Here is a 22,354-nt window from a genome sequence, read left to right on the forward strand (position 1 = left end):
TCAGTCTAAAAAGAAAATTTGGAGTGGTCAAACACTGCTCTTGGTGCTACTTATAGCACTGAGGTACTACATACATAGCAAAAGAACTGCTTATAGAGCACGTTCTCGGCAAAAAAAACAGCTGAACTTGACAAATCTGGGAACAAAACATTAATTAATCAAAGTAGGGAACGGCACTCACAGGGTTCGCAGTCAGCGGCAGGACTCACATCCTGCAAAGGGCCAGCAACACCACAGCCCATACAATTAAAAATCCAGGACAATCTGTATTAGATGACAACCTCCAGGAGAAAATATGGATGCTGGGGCCTTGGTTCTAACCTGCCAGCTTTATGCAAAACAGCAATTTCTGAGCTGTCTTGTGGAAATATTCAATATGCCACGTGAGCACCAAGGGGGATGGAGGGGAACTGTCCCTACGACTCACGCAGGGCTCTGAGGAGCCTGGCACTGCTGAGACACACTGAAGCCATCCTGGGGACACCCTGTGCACTGCAGGGTGATTCAGAGGACACCAGCACAGCGTGGAGGGTCCCCAGCAGCCACAGCACTGCCAAGGAGAGACAGGGACGTGCCACCAAACCTCTGCCCGAGCCTGCCAGGTCCTTCAGGCTGCAGGGCCAGGAGCAATCCAGGCTGGGGACAAGCACAGCCACGTGCCATGGCACAGCCCAGATGAGGCAGGACAGCAGGGGCAGCTCCTGCAGCCTCAGGAGCTGTGAATTTTACCTCACAATCAGCTCCAGGTCAGGCTGAGCTCACTGTGGAGTGGCAGCACCTCCGGCTGCTCCTGACCTAGGATGGCCAAGTGGAAAGCTCACGGTTTCATAAGAACTCAGTCCTCAACTACACCCAGAAAAACATGCCAGCTGCATTCACTGTGTCTTTTTAAAGGGTGAAGGCTGTAACTGAATTGCAAAAAAAAAAATTATTTTTTCTTAGAATCCAAATAATTTATTTCTTTAAATCTTTCCCTTCATTCTTCATTAGTTCTTATCACCACCCTGACAACCTCCCATGAGGCATCCAGATTTTTCTCACCAAAAATTGGAATTAAAGAAAACAAAACCAGAAATTATTCTTGTTATCAAATACAAGGTTACTAAATTTAGATCTGTCATTCAAATTCTCCACAGACAACAATGGGGAGTTTATTTCTGGACAAGGAGCATGGGATTTGGCACTAACTGAAGCATAGAAATGTCAAGGAACCACATACCTAGTTGGTGCATATGCCCCAGCCTCCACTCATTTCCCCCAGATTGAGATAATTTACATAAACTCAATTTTGAATTTTCCCTGTAATTGCAACAGGTCCATATTTACAGTGCAGCCTGAGCAGTGCCCACTGGAGCCATCTGTAAGGCTTAATTTCATTTTAATAAGAGTTTGACTGAAGCCCTAGGAGAGTTGAAAATACAGTTTTGGGTTTTCTAAACATGACTTCAATAAACAATGGATAATCTGCTCCAAAAACCAAAGATCTCACTCAGGGTTGTATACGTGACATACAATTGTCAGACAAAACATTTCAAAAAAGTATAAAATTTTCAAAAAAAACTAAGAAATCCAAATGATTCACATTAAAGCTGTTAAGTCAGATCATCTCTATCATCCTCAAATTCCTGGGTGAGAGCACTTATGAAAATTTAGCACCAAAACCAGCTGGGGTTTTCACAAAATTAAAGAACTGAAATTCTAACTCAAGAGAGAAAATGGGATTTTATCTGTAATATTTTCAGTGTAGATAAAATACCAGTGTAAAATAGAATAAAATGTGGTGAGATGCAACCATCTCCCCCCTTAACTGATTGACAGATAGCAGTAAATTAACAAGTGATGTTTATTAGTTTAATATTCAATATTAAATGGTGAACAGAATCAAAAGGCTGCTCCATAGAACTGAGTGACTTTGAAACCCCTGAAATTACAAAATGCTGACTTGGGGATGTGAAGTGCTTTGGATCCCCAGCTCTGCTCTGCCAGTCCTGCTCCTCCCTCCACTGGATGCCCACCTCAGCTCTGCCAGTGAATTTCCCAGGGACTGATTCCTGCAGCCAGCATCTTGGCAAAAACCCATTTAACAGCAGCTTTGCTTGATTCAAGGTTGCAGAATTTGGCCTCTCCTCGTTTTGGGGTCATCTGGGTTCCATGCCCTGTGCTGAAGTGCTGAGCAGAACTTGGCAGGGGCTGTCTCCTCCCCAGCATTGTTTGTTTGGTATAACATTAGGAAATAAATTAAGGAGTTACATGAGCTTTGCTTTACAGCAAAAAATAAGGAAAAAGTTTTTCAGATAAGTTTCTGACTCATAAACCAGCAAAGATTTATAATAAAAAATTCATATGCAAACCTCTGCAGTGTACTGAGTTTAAATCAACCCCATTACATAATGACCCTTGCCTTAACACATGAAGCCAAATGCAAAAAAAAATGAACCTGATTGATTGTAAATAGAGCAAAAATCTGATTGAACAGAGCAGCAGCCACTGCTCCCCAGTAAGGTGTCCCATGGACAGCTGTAAAATTCTGAGATCGCCCTCTCACAGCTCTAAAATTTCAATTCTTGCAGGTAATAAGTGGAGGAATTCTGAACTACACCCAGCTCATCCCTGTAAACCAGTTCTCAGATTTAAAGTTATTTCAAGTGTAAAAGGAGGATTAAGGAGAAATAAAGGAGAAACTCTACAACCTCCCACTGGAGCTCCCCAGTCACAAAGCAGGGACAGTGTGCAAGACCAGAAATCTTTAGCCACAAAATTTTTATCCTCTGAATTTTCATTCACATTTGTTTCTTTAATTATTATTTTTTTTTAAATATCCCATAATTAATTTTTCGGACTGGATTCCTTAAGGACCAGGTTCATGGAGATAAATAACCTGGTAACCACTCTGATCCCCAGAAGATTTAGATTAATTTGGATACAGCTTTGACAAACATTAAATCTCTTCTTTAATGATGTTCCTCAAACAAAACAGTTAGCAAAATATCTGAATTTCCTTGTATAATGTCACATTTTAATGTAAACATCAAATAATGTACCAAAAGTTTTACCGGAAAAAAAAAAAAAAAAAATTAAAGCGGCACAATTCTTTATACCACTGGAGAAGAGGGGAGGAAAAAGCCAGATTACAAACATTTACACATGCATAGTGGAAAAAAAAATTAAACAAACAAACAAAAAAGTATTTTACTAAATTCACGCATTTTTTTTAAAATAGTTATTAAATCTACTAAGCACCAACATACCTAAAAATTTATTTTCAGCTTCATGATTCATTTAAAAAACCTATCAAATTAACTTTTCAAACAAGCTTATATTATTAGCTTGTCCAAAAATAAAATGTAGAGTTTTTTTGGGTTTTTTTGTTAATTTTTTTCTACTTTTTTCGATTTTTTTTTATTATTTTTTTAAAGTATACCAATACTTTTATCTGAATGTTTCCAAACAATGGCATAGGTGTCTGCAAAGAATGCCTTTACTTTACCCTACAGTGGATGGAAAATACAATACCACATCATACAGAATCTAAAACTATAAAAGTCTGAGAATGCAGCATCCCTTCACAAAAAAGCTGATAAAACTGAAATTATTTAGAAGATGCTGCACCTTTATTAAAAAAAAAAAAAATTAAATGAATTTAAGCAGAAATAACATACATTTTTACATTAACTGGCCATTTCTGGTACAGAAACCCAGCATAGTATGCTAATGTTATTGAATAAATGTAAATGCTACTTACAATCTTCTTAAATACAATTTAGACAAACTTTTTTTTTCCTTTTTTTTCTTTTTCCTTTTTTTTTTTTCCTTTTTTTTCAAGTTGTACAGGTAATCTCTCAGCTGCTAGTTTAATGCAACATATCATTAACATTACACAAATTAAAAAATAACACGTGTGTGTCTTCCTACAGAAAAGCTTCCAAAAACCCGACCCACATCAAAAAATGCAAAATAATGGAATATAATTAAAAAAAAAAAAAAAAATTAGTTGCAAGTCTAGCAGCAAAGCAATTAAGTGAGGATATATTTACCAATATAAACAAAGGGAATATTTGCAACTACAGGTGAAGCTCCAACTATCTTAGATCTACCGACACAAATAAAAATTAAATTCTCTCTAAAAAAAATAATCTGATTATTTAAAATAGGAGTAAAAGCCATTGCTACCTGATGAACTACCTAGGCTAAGTTCCTGAAACAAGGACAGGGGGTCGCTGTTCTTTTTTGTCTGCTCAGGAGGAGGTTTGGGCTTGGGGGGAGCCCGCAGAGCGCTGGCGTAGGACATGACGGGTTTGGTGCCGCCCGCGGGCTGGGGGCTGCTGCTGTTGGACTCCACCAGCTGCTTGTTGGGCATCAGAGGGGGGAACTGGCCCAGATGCTGGAGCACGTTGTAGTTGAAGGAGTTGGAGAGCTGGATGTTCTCACCCTTCAGGTGTTCCTCCGGGGGCTTGGCAGCCTTCGGCGGAGCTGCGAAGGAGAAACCAGAGTTGGAGCAAACGAAGGGCTCTGACTCAGCCAATCCACCTGCAGCAAGCCCAAAGGCAGAGCTGCCACCACCCCTCTGGTAACCTCCTCCCACACCACCCATCTGCCGTGGTTAGTCACTGCAAACGAAGCTCACAGAATGACACAATCCCAGGATGGGTTGGGTTGGAAGGGATCTTAAAGCTCATCCCGCTCCATTCCCTGCCACAGGCAGAGAACCTTCCACTAGACCAGCACGCTCCAAGCCCCGTCCAACCTGGCCTTGAAGTGATCCAACTTCATTCCCAACTCTTGGATCACTCAGCAGCAGCACAAGACTGACATTGCTAAACAAATCCTCCGTGTGTTTGCACCCTAGAGCTGAAACCCCAAACCGGCAATTCCGCACAGCGGATTCTCCGGGTGCGCTGAAGGGAGGCCGCTCCCAAATGGGATCTACTCTAATTTAAGCACTTTATCCACTGAGACAGCACAAAGAGTATTTCATTCTTCTTGCTTTACAGCTTAATAGGCTAAAATTAAAATTTACAGCACCATATATAATTCATTCTCCAACAGCAATTCAGAGTCCTGAATGCCAACCAACTAATTATTGGTATTTCAGGCTGAATGCATTCCTGCTAATTGATATGTTCTTGCTCCACATTTAACAACTCCTGTAACTATCAGAAAAAATGGTGCTTTAAACCATAGGTATAAAACTGCTTTCAAGTGAATTTCCTGAATCCTAATGAGGTCCCTTACTTTTGTCTGGAGAATTCTACTGTCTTGCACAGCTAGAGAGACACTACACTGAAACACAGCTCCATGTTCTATCTGAAATAGTCTAGGAACTGGGCAACAGATATATCCTGTAATTATTTCAGTCTTTAATCATATAATGTTACTTTTAAAGTGCATGTACAAAAATGTACCACCAAATGACTGCAAAAGTAGAAAAAGGAAGTTTCTCCCTGGAAGGGTCACACACAGGCTTCTGCTTTTTATAGAGCACTTAAAAAAAAAAACCAAAAAAAAAACCCAGAACCAACCCATAGAAGAATGGGTCTGGAAAGAACACAAGTAAAGCAATTTTGCTAGGGTTGCTATGATTCAACAAAAAACAAACAACCCAGAACACGAGCAAAAAAACCTCCCAAAATAACCACAGCACTCAAGAGAAGACAAGTAATGACAAGCAGGACCAGAGGTGAAAGCTGTGTGTGGTAGAGGTGTCTAACAGAAGGAAAAATACGAAATACACATCTTGAATAAGAACCTAAATCATTTTCTTTCCATCAACAGAAAAAGCAATGCATATCAAATTCCAATTTTGGGAAGTGCCTGCATAGAACAACCCTGAGCAATTGACAGCAGCTCTCCCTGTGCTCCATAAATCCCTCCTGATCCAACCCAACACCGGTGCCACAGGCACTCCTGATGTGCAGGAGAGCCCTTGAACAGTCTGGAGTCAGGGCCACTCCCTCCCAAGCAACAAAAACAGGCACAGGACTTTCACAGCATCACATTCCCACGGGGTTTTATTTCACAGATAAAAACCAACAGTAACGAGAACACTGCAGTTACTGGTCATTAACCCTTAGCTCTATAAAACACACTTGGGCTGTAAATATGATCACAGGCAGCGAGCTGTAAATGTGGAAAGCCACTGCAGCCATAAAATGGAGATGTGTTTGCATGAACCATTAGATACAGGGCTCTGTTTCATATACATGTATTGACAAAACAGAAACCATGCTTAACTACAATAAAAAACATTTCATTGCAAATGCAGTTACCAATGAGAACTTGATATTTTCGCTTAGAATTTAGTATTTGACAGCAAATGTGTGTATATGGTACTTTTTACATGCACATCTGCTCTTGATGAGGACTTTACTCAAAAACTGGTTCTCAAGCTTTTCATTAAAGCAAAGAAATGTGGAACTGGCTGATCCCAACATAAACATGCCAGAGCTCCTGAGCTCCTCTCAGATAACCACAGAGTCTGTAGAGCAACTCTGTGTGAGCAATTCAGTGATGAATGTCACATAAATACTGTGCATTCAGCTCCTTGATTTTCAGTAAAAATAGAAATAGATTGAAGGAGGTGCCCTGAGCTTGAAGTTTTGAACTTTGCATGAAAGATGCTGCCATAAATACGGGTTTCCAAAATAACATTTTCACATTTTGGAAATTAAAAGGCACATTAGGAATTTCATTCTTGAGTGCTGTCACTGATATAAAGAGATTTTCTCATTCATTCTACACTGCATGTTCCTACTTCAGAATTACTATGAAATTACAAGATGTTTCACGTTTATGAAGTTTGGTGAAAAGCAATTAAATCTTTAAAGGCCAATAAAACCAGCTTATAAATATTTTTCCACATTATTAGGTGGTTTTAATATCAACACTGGAATACTGTTTGCATTTTTGTTCATTTTGTTTTTAAATTACCACTGCAAATTCTTAAAGCAAAATCACAGGGAGGAAACTGTACTATCCTGGTAATTTTGTTTTTCATAAACACAAGAAATACGGAGAACAGAAGAAGAGTAGTTGGACTGCTCCAGTTCTCTCCTTGCAGCTTTTTGTCATCCCTGAAAAGTTAATTTAGTTTCTGTCTGCTCAATCAATCAGCACTGCTGCTACCACCAGGGAAGCCACATTCCACTGAGATTCTTCCACGGTGAGAGAGAATTTAAACCCGTCACTCCTTTGATGAAGTACCAGAATTTACTAGAGAAACGCTGAGAGCACTAATTCAGTTTATGTGTTGCTCCCTCAGACTGTAATACCAACACAAAATATCACTGATTCTGGAAACAAATAATCTATCTTGCAAATAAATCCTACCAGTCACCTTAGCTCCCCCTCCAGCACAAATTCAGGTGCACTTGAAGCCACTGCAAGAGACTGGGCTTAGTGGAGCTTTTGGAGAAGACTAAGAAGCAGCATTGCTTTTTTTAGCTGAAGAGCAGGATGTTAACAAGAAATGGGATTATTCCAAGCAAACCTGTAACAAGTGAAGCAACAAATACTTCAAAAATCTTTGCTTAAACTGGTTTTGGGAAAGAAGCAGCTGCAGCTGTACCCACCTAGCAGCTCCCGGGGTGGAACGGCTCTGCTGGCTCCGTTGCATGGAATGTTTGGGTACGGGGCAGAGGAGGAGTTCACCCACAGCTCAGGGGAGGAGTAGTTGAACGATGACTGGTTACTGTGGTCCTGAAGCTCTTTACACTGACCAAGACTGTCTTGAGGAGTGTTTAATTCTTCAGAACAAGCCTGGACTGAACTAGAGGAAATTCTTCTTTGGTACAACGGCCTGCCTGGTCCTCTTGGTTCATACTGTGAACAAAAAAAAAAAACAAACTATAAAATAGCCTTTTGCTCTTTTGATTCAACTGTATGAATCCAATACTATTTTCCCATTCAATACTTTCCCTGAAATGTCCTACCAAAAAAACCCCTAGTTCTTCACATTTACAAAAAACCTAACACATTTCAAGTTATATGTTGTATATTGCAGTCACTGATAATGTATTTTCATCACGTAAAATAGAGAATTTCCAAGAAAGTGCAAAGAACATCACCTGAGATGTCTTAATTCTTATCAACCTTTACATCTCCCACTCCTACATGGGAGTTTGATCACACAGTGAGGAGGAAGGTACCCAGCATTTACACATGAAGAAAAGGAAGCACAGAAACACAAAAGCAAGAAAAGAATGTTCTTACAACGCAGTCAGGAAAAAAATGGCTTTTCCTTTTCCAAAGGATAAGTTAGTGACTTGTACACCAGGATCTGGGGAAGCAGGATACATTTGTATACTGGATTTTGTACATACAAAACAAATGCTCTGGAGAAGAGAGTGCCCTCAGGAGAAATAATGCAGAGAATTTTATCTGAAGCCACAGAAATTACTTGCTTCCATAAACCCTGTAGATCATGTAGATGAAAATGGCAGGAGCTCCATCAATTAACCTGTGGGCTTCAAGAGTTCAGATTTAAGGGCCCTCTAAGCTCTCTCAAGATTCAAAGCAAGTCTGTTTTATTACAGTTTATTTTTAACAATAAATACAGTATTTACTCCCATCTGCACTGACTAACAAGAGCACCAATAACAGAAAAGTCATTCAGGTAAATCTAGACTTGGTAAACAGGAAAAAAAAACATTCTAATGAAATGTCACAAGAAATTAGCTGAACAAACATCAAATAACTTGCTTGCAGAGTCCAACTATTGTTAATATATCATCTACAAAAAATAGGGAAAAAAGTGATGAAAGGAAACTGTTATATCTTATTTCAGTCACCACACTAAAGGGATCAACACTTGGATATCCTGACAATCCACTCCCCTGAGAAAATTCAACAACAACAAAAACAAACAAACAAAATTCATAAATTAATGCCCAAATCAACCCAAAAAGTATACATTCACTGAGTTTAAAAGGGCTATTTTGGTAAGCAATCAGGAATTTATCAGAGTTCTGGACACTTGCAAGTAGAGAACCAGACAGAATAACTCCAGTATTCCCTTTGATGTGCAGTTCAGATCTGGTTTGACTAAACACATGCAAAAGCTTTCAAGTATCAAGTCAATTAACAGCTTTATAAATAGTGATTGAGGATTTAGTAAGGATACCAAAAGTCAAGAAATCTGCCCTGACAGGTGCCTTGTCTGAGGGACGTCTATTAAAAATACACCTAAAACCCCCTCTTGATTTCTTTGTGCATTCAGTTCTACCTACCAGCTGCAGCAGCAGTTTTGGAAAGTTTATAAGCAAGTCTCTGTCTTGTAACACTTTTACTGCATTTGGCATTTCTGTCACATATTTTGAAAGGAAGAAGAAATAAGAACTAAACTGAATTTGCGCTAATTACATAAAGGCTCACTCTATTTGTCTTCAGATAGCAGGAGCTGTCACAAGCTCTATAGGAATATTTATTGGTTTATTACTGCTGAAAAGCCATTGTTCCCACGTCCTGCTGTACTGACAGTATTAACTGTTGTCACAAAGTATTAGATTTTATACAGGATGGTATGACTTAATGGACTGAGACATCAAATTTCTAAATGTCTATAAACCCAAACCTTACTACAGCTCTGGCTGGGCCTGAGGACTCCATTAACCTCTCTGGATCTGTGTAAAACAGAAATTTGTAAAATGCACTAGAATTCAATTTTACTTATTTTTCTCAGGCTCATATACTAAATATTTTCTGTTTTCAGAAGTTGAAAGACAAATTAAATATGTATTGTGTGAGACAGCGATGAGCAAGGCTCCCTCCCCAGCTTCTGTAAAAACCTTAATAGAAATGCATCACAGAACAAGCCACTTATGTACAAATATTGGATTACATGCAGTCAGTGAGAATATTAATTCTCACGTTCCTGAAATGCAACCTGGCTTCAGAATACTCCATGTTTACACATCATACACTCCTTAGAACCTCAGATTCCAGCAGGGATTAAAACCTCCTGTTCAAAACATGACCTGTCCTGGCTGTATGTGCTGGCACAGTCTGCATCTCACAGCACACCCCTGAGAGCCCAGCACAAGAGGGACAGAGCCAGCTCTGTGTGCTGCAGCCAGCCTCAGCTGGATGTCCCTGATTTCCAACACACAAAGCGATGGCTTTGTATCAAATTAATGCAGGCAGGGTGGGATTGTGAAATCAGGTTTTGGACCATGTTGGAACAACTGTACAGCTCTGGTCTCCAATGAGAAGTAACTCGAGCACATTCACAGCTCAACACCGAATCAATTGGCTGGGTCATCCCAGCTGGCTGTCCAGAGCTTCCACCTGTGGTTGATTTTCACTGCAGATGAATGACATGCAGACACAGAACAATGACTGCATGAAAACCCAGAGTAACATTCCAAAAGCCAAGGCTTCCCATTTAGCAGAGAAAATGTTACACCTGCGGCGACAAGAGCCACGCATCTGCTCAGGGTGAACAGCAGAGACACAGAGAACAATTCCACCTCACAGAAATTCCCACTGTGAGCTTTTAACGCGTGAGGTGTTTTGCTTGCATGACCACTTCACAACATAATTTGATATTAAAATGACAGGACAAGTGCAGAGCAGACAGAACACCCACCTCTTCTAAGCTGTGGAGCGAAGAAGCAGAAACTGCTCGAGATGCGAGTGGATGAAATGGCTCCTGACCGACTGCGTGCTGATGATTCTGGATTTGTATAAAAGGGCTCTGCTGTGACCTGTGGGGCAGTGGAGGTATTCCATAGTGAAAGCCCTGCCCCAAGAGGTGGTTCTGCTGTAGGTTGGTGTAAGTCCAGGAGCCATCAGGTTGCAGGTATTTCAAGGGAGACGGGGTTATGTGTTCGGATGGCATTGAGAAAGGGGGGTTGTACATTTGGGGTAAATGCTGCTGAAATGCTGGGTTAGTGGGCAGTTCAATGTCTCTGCTGTTGTCAGTGAAGTTGGGGAAGTGGGCGCTGTGGTTGGAGTTGCAGGAAGGAGAAGGGAGTGCTGGTGGGCTTCGGGGCTGGACTTGTCTGTATTGCAACAGTCTGGACTGGGGGGGTGGCATTTCGGCTACGTCCCGGCTCTCGCTTGGATCGCGGTGCGACAGCTCCCGGAGCAAGTCCTGGAATCTGCATCGACACAAGAAATGTAGCAAGGAAAGAGAAAAAAGGGAAAAAAAAAAAAATGGTTTTGCTGAAATCTCGCTCTTTTTGAGGTGCAGAAAATTCAGAACAGAACACTGAATTTAAATATTCTCATCTTTGCACTTACTGACCCTAACTTCAAAGGATGCGACTGAGCAAAAATTAGGCACAAGAGGATTAATTGAATGAAATACCCACCTGAATCATCTCAAAGTTTTAATAACTCTTGAGATTTCCTTTCCAGTAAGAAGAATCAATTTTTCGTTATCTCTTAAGAGACAACTAAAGGTAAGGATTTCCTGCTTTACTACACAAAGTAAAAAGTTCACATAGTTAAAGAAAACTTTAACCCCTGTCAAGGCAAGAGCCAGAAAAATCAGGGACTCCCCTTTGCTTGCACAATGTACTTTAAACTTCTTCAAAAGGCCAATTCAATTCAGCACTTCAGAGTCAGCTAAGAGGGCGTTTAGATGCTTTACCATGTCTATAACAAACCAGATGGAAAAGAAAGCATAGTGGGAGATGACAGTAAACAGAGGCAATTTAAAAATCCAGCCTTTACAATATACATGATTAAAGTTGATGACCACTGGAACCATTTTTCTGTTGATGTTCAACAGCTTCCTTTCTTGCCCCCTAAAGCTCCATCTTAAATACAGGCATTTTTTAAAAAAAATCTGCTTTTAAAAGCAAAGGTTTTTTGAAAAGGAAGACAAGTTTAGGTTTCACTGGGGAGCAGTGTTTAGGGAGGGGCTGCTTTGTTTCTTTTCAAGCACACCAATCTCAGACTGCAACTTCAAACTGAAGAATTTACAACTTAAATAGGCCTTAACTACACTCAGACACCTCTTTCATAAAAACACAAGGTTGTTACTCTCTATCCATTCCTTATTCCATAAATACAGCACTGAAAAGCTCCATAAAAATATTTTTCCACTACAGCTTTACTACCCAATATACTAACAGAATAAAGCATAACACATAATAAAAGCATAGTTGTAAGTCAGCCTGCCAACTATTTTAACCTTCATAATAACAGCAGCAAAAAGCAATACCTTTAAGTGCCTTGCACTTGATCACAGTGTTACAGATAGGTGCCCACTGCTCAATTTTACACAAGCTCTGATGACTCAGTAAACAAATACCTTGAATATGTTGCCTCTGTTTCATCTTCTGTATTACTGGCAAGTTTCCAGTTTGCCCTAACTTGCTGCTGTTGATGTAATCCAATTGGTTGCTGAGGAAGATGTGGTAGATGAGGATGGTGATGGTGTTGATATGGAATAGTGCCTTGACTGAGATAGGCATTATGTTCATTCCATTGCTGTAACCTGGCTTGTTGTTGCTGCCTTATTGTTTCCAAAGCTACATTTCCATGCATACGATCTATAAAAATAGTTTTAAAAAAAAATTTTATCTAATGCCCCCTTTTAAAGACCTTTATGTCAGAAAAAAAAAATAAAATAATACTTTTTATACAGTTTATTCCAGGGTCTATTATACACTAACTGCATTGCAGTGCATAACCTGGTTATTTAAATCATATGGAAAATCATATAAACATGAATTTTCTAATAAAGTGCTGAATATTCAAACATGCCTCAAGCAGCAAATTATGCTCAATGACATTACTTATGGAAACTAACCCAACAATGACCCAATTCAGAGCAATATGCCTGAAAAAGGTAAATACCTCCTTCATTTTCACTTCAATGTAGTTATAATTGCACACTGAATTTAAATAAAGAAAAGTCACCTACCTAAAGCGTCCCCTAAGGGCATTCCTGACGGATTCTCTTCAATGAAGTTGTTCAAGTGGGTTGGCAGAACAGGGTTGTGCTGTGCAATAGGCCTCAAAGGATTATTGACTTCTTGTAACAGAGGTGGGGGGTGTTGTTCTGAAATCACAGCATCTACAGCAGGAGAATGTGGTCGGTGGGGAATGGGATTATTAAAAAAGGACTGGCTGGGGCCTGCCTGGAAAGCAGGGGAAAGCTGCGAAGGTGGTGGAGGCTGCTGATTCAAGTGATTATGCTGCTGAACTACCTGGCTCTGCTGGGGTGGCATTTGGTTGGGTTGTTCAGGCAAGTGATTTTGCTGTTGACTTAACAGGTTTTGCTGCTGCTGCTGCTGCTGCTGCTGCTGCAGAGGGTACGGCTGCCTCGGGATCTGGGAGAGGTGCTGGAAGTGGCGATTGGGAACTGCGAACTGGGAGTGGGGCGGGGTCAGGTGCAGGTTCAGCTGCCTGGGGTTGGGGTTGTCTTTGCGATGGAATTTGGCATTGGGGTAACCAACACTGGAACGGGACTCTGGGCTTCTCTGCTGAGGGTTTGCTTCTAAATCGACCTACAAAAGGAGAGTAGAAAGTTGGGAGAATTCGCATTTTAAAAGCTGAAATAAAAGCATTTCGGTTTGACTAAATGAATGACTAAAAGTAATGATCAAATTCATTAAGAGATAGTATGAAATAAAAAACAAACAAACAAAAATACCCAAATCCCCAAAAAATAAACAAACAAACCAGAAATGCAGACAAGAGGAACCCACCTGCTTGGATTCCAGAGGTTTCTTCTCGGGTGTTCGAATTTTACTGATTTCAGGTCCAGCAGTGTTTTCACTTTTACCTAAAAACATTTACAAAATTATTTAGCTTCAATAGAAAAATTATTATTTTGGGATATTTTTTCCCCAGACACAGGAAAATTGACTTATTAATATGGCATTTACAGCACCACAGACATTTAGTATCATCTACCTAAATAAGACTTTCCCTTTAATCTCTACACTTTGTTCATTAACCACTAAGTATAGTCATTCCAACTTGCAAATAACATCAGTGGTACTGCTGAAAGGAGATGGAACAATTACACCTCCCTCCCCAACTCCTTCTGAATCTCACAGCATCCCAGTTATTCTGTCTGTAATGGGAAATCCCAGGTTCTTTCCCCCATCTGTGGATCCCTCAAACAGGGAGGAAAGGGTGAAGGATAGAAAGGATGGAGGATGCAAAGTCCTTCCCACAGCCCCCTGTGTGAAGCACAAAGGCTCCCCAGAGCAGAGCAGTTTGCAGAGGCATCCCAAGCACTGACCATTGCGAGTTTGTTCGTGCTGCTCCTTGTCCTGGTGCGGGAGCTGCTGCTGTCCTAAGCTAACGGGGGAGTGGTGGCCCAGGCCATACGGGATCGGAGACCCTCGCCCATGTGCCTGTAACAGGTTCATGTTATATGCCATGGCTGCTTGGTGAGTAATGAGTCGAGGGTCGACTGCAAACCTACCCTGATACCCCGTCCATGGTACCTATGTGGTAAACAAAAGTAAAAGTAAAAATAAAAATTAAATAAATAAAAATTAAAAAAAAAATAAAAGAGAGAGATGTGATCCGTTAAGGTACGTTAAATTAAAGGCAGTGATAATGAGCATGCTGATATTAGGTCAGTGACAAGAGGTTTTCATGTACCAGATGACCTGACACACACACAACTACAGTTGGTGCTGGAAGGGGAGAGCTCTAAGGGCAGGTAAAACAAGATTTTCAAGGAGAACCCTGGGCAAAAATTCTTCTATCAAAACCCATTCTTGTTTCAGTGGTTTTGAAGTTCAGAGAGAAAAGACTGATAGAAAAATTGTAGTTTAACAAACTTCAGATTAATCTCTTCTCTTATTAAATAGAAATGGGTGAAGTTCAAGCAAATACAAAGCCCTTTCTCCTGGCAGCTACAAGACATGGGGCTGTGGCTCAGGGGGGACAGAGAGAGAAGCCTCAAAGGTGAGGATCAGACCTTGCAGCACCCTTGCTGGGATTCTGGGCCAGAGCAGGAGGGGCTGTGCCCACCTCTGCACCCACAGACACCCAGTGAAGTTCCCAGGACTATTGGTGGAACCCAGAGAGTGCCCAGAGCTGAGCAGTGACAGGGAATGACACTCCAAAGTGTCTGTGCTACATGACACGTGTATTGCAGAGTCAATGCAAAATCCACCTCCTGAAAGCAGGTAAAAAGTCAGGATTTTTTACAATGGCTTCAATTTTATTCCTAAAAGGAATGCTAAGGAAGACAGCTCTGCATCAAATGAGTACAAACTCGTCCTGTAGGGAATTTATTAAAAGAAGGGAAATATATGAAGAAGAAGAGAGTGCAGGGAAAGTCGTCCCCACCGCTCAGGCTGCCAAAGCATCCTTTAGTGATGGCAGCAGACAACCTCCTCCAGCTTTTACCTTGGCTATGGAAACTGCATTAAACAAAGACATCATTTTATCTTCCACCAACATAAACACATTTTACTTCAGTCCCTGCTTGTTTCAAGTGTAACAACTTTCATCCAATTCTTTTTTTAAATTACTATTTGCCCTTGAAATGTGCCCTTTGAACTTCAGCTTTAGGCTGCTATTGCATCTGTACAACCCCAAATCACCTCCAAGCTTCTTTTCAAAAGTAGCAGTCTCATTAGTACCTCAGTCTTCCCACTTAATTATTTAAAAATCCATCCTCAGGGAAGGTGAGTTCAAAATACTTGTTTTTAATACATTTCTTTTGATTGGAAACACATAAAAAATACATTAACCTTGGAACAATAAGACAGAGCTTTTTAAATTACCTTGGTTTGATATTAATATAATGTGAGCAAGCATGACAAAGATACAGCTGCTGGCCTTCTCATTGCATTTAAATTTATCCATCAAATGCAGATTTCTAGTAAGCTTGGAAAACGGAAAATTCCTTGGCCTAGCAAAGAAAACCGATTTACAGCTGCCAGCTAATCTAAGACACAAAACTGAAACTACAGCAAGTCCCCTATTCAGCATCCATAACCCAAATTACAACAGAGGACTCATAATTATTGAAAAAAACCAAATTAGCTGTATTCCAACATTTAGCATTATGAATGGAATTAAACACATCTGCATGTGTGGGTTCCACATCCTTGCCACGATGTTCAGGAGTTGTGAACAACACAGACATGTTACTCCACAAGCTTCTGCAGCCTTTGTTCTTTCCTTGCATTTTCCTCCTGGAATATGTTGACTGAAGGGTAAAAATAAAGCAGAGACTGCTTCTTTAATGTGTGTAAATTTTGGTGGGACAGTTTTATTTGTAATCCAAAATTCCATGCATAAATGTAGCCTAGAAGACCTGATTAGAGATCTTCATTCTGCTCCCAAATGTCATTAAGGGAAGGGATTGAAGAGGAAACTGGTTCACTACGAGGTTCTGGAAGGGAAAAACATCCCATTATGCTTATTTTTCTTATCACTTCACTTCAGACACCTTGCACTGCAAACATCCAAAACTTGTAATTTAGGCTGTGTGACGCCAATAAACAGACTTGGTGTGAATCACTGAGGTCTCTCCAATGATTAAGAACTGAACCAGGCAAATAATTCAGAGGAAGGTGTCTCAAGTCAGATGAGACAGATTCCACTGATGTGCCTAAAACACACCAAATTACACGAACATGAAATTGCTTTTAGCCTGCCCGGAGTTATTTGGGGGAGCAAAGCTTTCAGGTCTTTATTTTCTGGTGCTTCTCTGCACTGCCACTCCTAAAGCCAGCAAAACCCACAGATTTGGAGTGCTGAAAAAAACCTGCAAGAAATTCACTCTCTGATTTTGCCATATATTTATGTGCATGCAATAACTGAGGTGGGGAGAGGGGAGAAACAGAAAATGAATTCTTACAGGCAAAGGCACAGACATGACCATATTTCCTCCATAGACAGCAGGTACATATAGAATACTTGTCCCAGTGTGTGGATCTATCCTTTGAACAGGACTTGGAGATTTCCCCAGGTTGGGGTGAGGTCCCAGAGGAGGAGGGGGAGGAGTATATGCTCGGATAGGATTTCCAATCAGAACAGAAGGATTGGGCTGAACTGAAAATAAAGATAAAAATAAAAGATATATACATACAAAAAAAAAAAGAAGATATATATACACAAAAATAACATGAAGATGACTATTTCTTTGTTTGTTCATCCAAACAGCATCTATCTTTATAAAATATGTGTGCAACTCTCTAAGAGCACAGGTCTGATACACCAAGAGAAAGCATTAATCAAATACTGTATTCCATTTCAAAAATTTGAAGAGGCAGAAAATACAACCTGAGATACAGTAGCTGGTAAGTGCATTAATGAAAAAATGTCCCAAACCAATTAAATATGCTGACAGTCAGAGCAGCTGTTAAGCACTGCATCAAAAACTGAAATAACCCTCCTTTCTTTAGCATGGAAGACAAGCTCTAAACTAATGCTTTTCCAAATTAATAACACATTTATTCAGCTGTTGCATGCTACCTTGCAAAAGTATGATCAGTAATATCTGGATGTATGACAGCACAATTTAACTTCAAAGTACCTCAGAAAACAGTGCATGCAAAATAATGTCCAAACCTTTTAGTGCAAATACCCTGGTACTGTACATGATGAATTTCAAACACAGCTATTTCTCAAAGGCCAACAACTGTGTTTGTGTTAAGGTTTTAAAATAAGTGCACACAACACCTATAAAGGGAGAGCCTCGGAAATATCAAATGTCCACTTAATAACCTAAGATCTGATTCCCACATGCAAACAACAAGTAAATGGCTCTCAAACAGAGAAGAGACCAGATATTCAATGTATGTCAAACTACTGTCAGCTTCACTGGGCTCAGGAATTCCCCCAGGAACTGCAGAGGCACTCACCAATTCCATCAGGTGGGAAATGGTCATTCTGGTTATGATGATGGACCTTGCCCTTTAAAGGAAAAAAAAAACAATAGTAATCTTTGCATTCTTACACAAACCAGAGCTTTTTATTTCAAGTGAACATGATAATTAAATATAAAACAGACTTTGAAAGGAGTCAGCCCAACAGTTTATTCTTACACATTCAACCATCCAGTTCCACCACCTGACTATGAATTCACAAAGCTGGACATAAAACACCACTAATTCAATTAACCAGTGGGTCATAACAACTCCCTCTGGGAAAACTTTCTCCCAAGTTTTCTGCCTGTTTTCAGATGCAAAGAGAGTTACAGCAGACATTTCAAGTTTCCCTTCTCACCATTTTATTTCCCACTGTCCCACATCTTTCAGGAGCAGCACCCAGGACGAGTATAATCCTCAGTACTCCTCTGCCATGGCAGCTTTAGAGGAAGCAAGATCCATTTTCTGCTCCAGATTCCAGCTCAATGATGTTGGAGGCAAAGGAGCTGCCCCCAGTTTTACTCAGCTGCTCACCCAGCCCCATGAGATGTTGTCTCCCTGCCCCATCTCATTTGTCAGCTTCTGGGCTCTGGCTCCTCTGTGAATGCTCCCCAAAAGTGCAACACAGGAGAGTAAAGAAGCCCAGTGCTTGGGGAAACTGTTCTTCCTTAGTGAACTGTACATTAGCAAAGGATTTTAACAGATCTGACTTATCCCTTCTACTTTCTCATGAGTTTGCAGCATCAACTAATTAGTTAATATTCATAAACTGTGAGCACATATTCCATTGCCAGTATGCTCTCAAGTCCTTTGCAGCACAGAAATACTTTACTTAATCTGGACCTAAGTACATTCACAAATTTAAAATAAATCTAAAAACGCTTTGATGCTGCAAAACTTTTCTTGCCAGGAGATAAGTCTAGGCAGTTTTCCAGCACTCTGAGCAAATTAGTCAGGGTACAAAGACAGGTTGTTTGACAATGTTGACTCATGCATAAACCAGATTAAAGAACTGGTCTCCAAATTTTCCTCTCATTTGAAAAATGAATTATGGAAAAATAAAATAATAATTGCTTTTCATTGCAGCACTTAAACAAAGGAAGCCTGTTTATTCAACAGAGAAAGATTCAATCTAAAAACATGGAGGAGCTACAGCCTTAATCACTCATGGACAGCACACAGCATTTCTGTATCTGTTACAATGTCAGAGGCAAGCAGCGTGTGCAGAGGTCTGACAAACCTCTCCTCTAAACCATCAGACCTGTATTTTATAGGTGCCATATTCTTCAAACTGAAATACCAAATAATTACCTCAATTTGCAAGAAAATAATAATGTGAGTTTGTAAGAGGAGCTGTCCTGCTCACTGGGAGCTTCAGTATGTCCCTGTATCAGACTGGTAAATAAAAGTCACCAGGGGTCACCAGGAAGTTGGGGAAGGGAGCTGCTGCCTTTCTTTTTCCTTTTTCTCTTCACAGTTTTGAAGACTTATCTAAAAAGTTATGAAAGTCTGTTATGAATTCAATTGTTACCATTTCTCAAAGATTTTGACACCAAGGCTCATGTCCCCACCCATCTCCAAATACCTAAACCTACCCTAGAACTGACGGTGACTGACAACACTGGAGCACAAATACACTCAGCTTCCTCTAAAAACTCGCTCCACCTTTGGAATATAAAAATCCACATTACATAAAGGCTCTCAGAGGAAGCCCAGACCGAGATTTGGGTGACTGCAGGCAGTTAACAGCCTCGTCATTCCTCGGATCCCCCTTCAGTCAACAAACGGGAGTAGAGAGAGCTCTCCAGAGATTTATTCCGACCTGTGGTCCCTCACTGACTGCAGGAAATGGCTGGGATGATGATGCACCCTGATTTAAGTGCCTGAATCCAGACCAAAAGCTGGCAGGCAGCGAGTGGGAGGTAGGAAAGTTGTAAACTCAGAGCTTAATTTACTGTACGTGAACTACCCCGAGGGAAGCTCCGAGTTCTGGAATCTTTCCCTTTCCACATCATCACCTTCAATAAAGGCTGTCCCCATCCAGCTCCCACGCTCCTTCCCCACTCCCCTGCCTGGCCAAGCCACACGAACACAAGGCACTGCCCTCACAGCTCCATGCTGCCTCTTGGCCTCTCACACACACAAAAAACATTTTTTTCCTTCTTTAAAATCTAAACAGCAAAGAGATTTTTAATGTACCTACATAAATCCAGGAGCAATTCTGCTGAGTAAGAAGTGCTGTTTGTACAAAACCACTTTTCAGCACGTGTGAAAGACAAGCCCTGGCTTGCACAAAATCCATAAACTCACCACAAAACATGGATTGGAGATGGTTTGGGTTTTTTTTGCTACAAAATACACCAGCTCTAGGTTTTAATCCTTCATTTTTAATGTTAAATACTGTGCTTAGGATTTCTAAAATAAGCAAAACCAACCATCTGCTTTTAAAACTTGAGCGAAGGGAAATGTATCCCTGATCCCAGCTGTGTTCTCCAAGTATTTGATTATTACCTGCTCACTGCTCTGCTGTTACTGCACAAACTCACTACCTGTCAATGGCATTCACAGGGAAGATTTTATTTAGACTTGTGACATAGGTGGTTTAAACACTTCAGATCTTAAGCTGAAAATAGAGTGCTGGCAGTTTGAACAGCACAAGGGCTTAGTTTACCAACAAACTAAAGCAAAATAAACAGAGCTGTCTACTTACAAGGCTCTCACTTTCCCCGACACGCACTCCCCCTTTTTTCCTAAATGTACTATACCTGCATTTTCAAGTACTTTTTCTTTTTATTTAGGAAACTAAAAGCATTACTAATTATGTTCTATTATTAAGGAGAAGACTGAAGAGCTCATGAAAAATGAGAATACAGCAGTGGCTTTTAAAGACAATTTTGTAATTTCTGGTTTTCTGTAGGCCCAGTGTTTTGACACATGACTAGAAGCTTTAGAAATCTGGTGTTTGTTTCAGAAAGTAATGCATGCATCTTGATAAAGAAACCAAATGTTCTCACTTGCAAGCTCCCTTTTGGGAAGGACTGCCAAAGGGAAGGCTTTCCTTTTTGTATTAAAAAAACCTGTTGTAAAAATTTCATTTCAATGATACAGCCTGGAACAGAAATGCAAAGCTATGGGAAATATGTGCAGTTCCTCCTTCCTGTACACTGAGTTCATCACAAAGCTGACAACCTGCATTCCAGTTCCATCTCTAAATGCAGTTTAATTAAATTACAACCCAAAATTATTTTAATATAAACTACAAAGAATTATTAAAATAAAATTCATTACTAATATATCACCCCCAAAAGAAAGCTCTAAAATTTAGTATCGTTCTTCATCATCCTAAAGAAGCAATTGTATTTTCATCACTTCTTCACCTGCTTTTATAAAAAGAGCCGATGAAACTACCACTCAGAGGTAATTTTATTTCTCTGCCCTCTTGATGCTAATGAAATCTGGTCTTCTGAAGGACATTATCACTGAGCTAATCTGTGCAATAAACCAGTTTACAACATATTTTTAATTACATCAAAAATTATCTTACATAACTTAAGTCCCTGATTTTTAAATGTGATTTTTAGACCAAACCAAATCCCTTTCGGCTATTATTTTGTTGGCTTCTTTTACTCCTTGTCACTGCCTGTATCAACCTGTTGTTGCTTGGGGTACAATCACAGCACAGCTTGGGACTGGCTCTTGCTCAGAGGTTTTAATCTGGTTTATCTAAATATTGAGTTTCCATGGCTGAAGTGTTCCAGGGTCACTGCAAAACCATCAATGAACATGCCAGAGTGAGCCAAGGTGTGTTTTAGTAAGGAAACGAGGCTTGGACAACCCCAAGCTGTATTGCTAAGAATTTCATGATAATACAAGCCTAGAGCTTTCACTTGAAAATGCTGAGGATCCCTCTGGAATTTGCATTCATATCTGATTGCACTGATGCAATTTTAAAACAAACAGCTTGTTCCATAAACCTTTCATGCTATTTCTCTACACTCACATCCAGTTTCTGACAGAAGCCATCACCAGTAACACTTTACCTTTGGAGGTGACTGCTGCTGTTTGGTGGGATTGGCTGAGTGCTGATGCCGCAGAGCTCGGGGGATGAACTCGGGGGCCAGAGGGTTCAACACGTAGGTTTTCTTTAACTCCAGAGCTTCCAGCTGAGCTTTGATCTGCTCAAATGTGATGCCATGAAGACTTTCATTCTCGTGGCACAGGGCAATAAACCTTTCCCAGAATTTCCTATGGAAATGATTTTTAGAAACAGTAAGGAAGGCTCACTGTTTTTATTAAAACAAAAACAGATTGAATGTAACTGAGGGACATTTTTATTTTTTGTGTGTGCTCATTTTACACACCAATCCATCCACCCTGAACCTGCTCCCTGCAGCTGAACCCCACAGCACAGAGCAAAGCTCCCCAGCCATTCCAAATGGACACACAGCTCTGTCCATGTGCTTCAGGTCACACATTTAATATTAATGCCATGGACAGCTCCAACTCAGAACTTCTTCCTAGAAAACCAGAAACAGTAAACTCAATGCTTAAAATTC

At 40.3% G+C, this 22,354-nt stretch overlaps 1 protein-coding gene across 7 annotated transcripts in view; it reads right to left on the bottom strand.

Annotated features, from left to right (window-relative positions):
• Positions 1–2,840: 2,840 nt before the first annotated feature.
• HELZ (helicase with zinc finger) overlaps positions 2,841–22,354 on the bottom strand; it is an 84,553-nt gene continuing 65,039 nt past the window's right edge. For 6 of the 7 annotated variants that reach the window (XM_058852083.1, XM_058852082.1, XM_058852079.1 and 3 more), the window contains 10 exons: positions 21,839–22,043; positions 17,793–17,844; positions 16,787–16,980; positions 14,201–14,408; positions 13,659–13,735; positions 12,872–13,457; positions 12,257–12,497; positions 10,583–11,096; positions 7,569–7,818; positions 2,841–4,470 (listed from right to left, as the gene is read on the bottom strand). In XM_058852083.1, the coding sequence (XP_058708066.1) occupies positions 4,139–4,470; positions 7,569–7,818; positions 10,583–11,096; positions 12,257–12,497; positions 12,872–13,457; positions 13,659–13,735; positions 14,201–14,408; positions 16,787–16,980; positions 17,793–17,844; positions 21,839–22,043 (2,659 nt within the window). In that variant the 3' untranslated portion in view covers positions 2,841–4,138. The remainder of the gene's footprint in view (positions 4,471–7,568; positions 7,819–10,582; positions 11,097–12,256; positions 12,498–12,871; positions 13,458–13,658; positions 13,736–14,200; positions 14,409–16,786; positions 16,981–17,792; positions 17,845–21,838; positions 22,044–22,354) is intronic. The other variant, XM_058852084.1, reaches the window with a different exon arrangement.

The sequence above is a fragment of the Poecile atricapillus genome, chromosome 17 (assembly GCF_030490865.1).
Source record: "Poecile atricapillus isolate bPoeAtr1 chromosome 17, bPoeAtr1.hap1, whole genome shotgun sequence".
NCBI lineage: Eukaryota > Metazoa > Chordata > Aves > Passeriformes > Paridae > Poecile > Poecile atricapillus.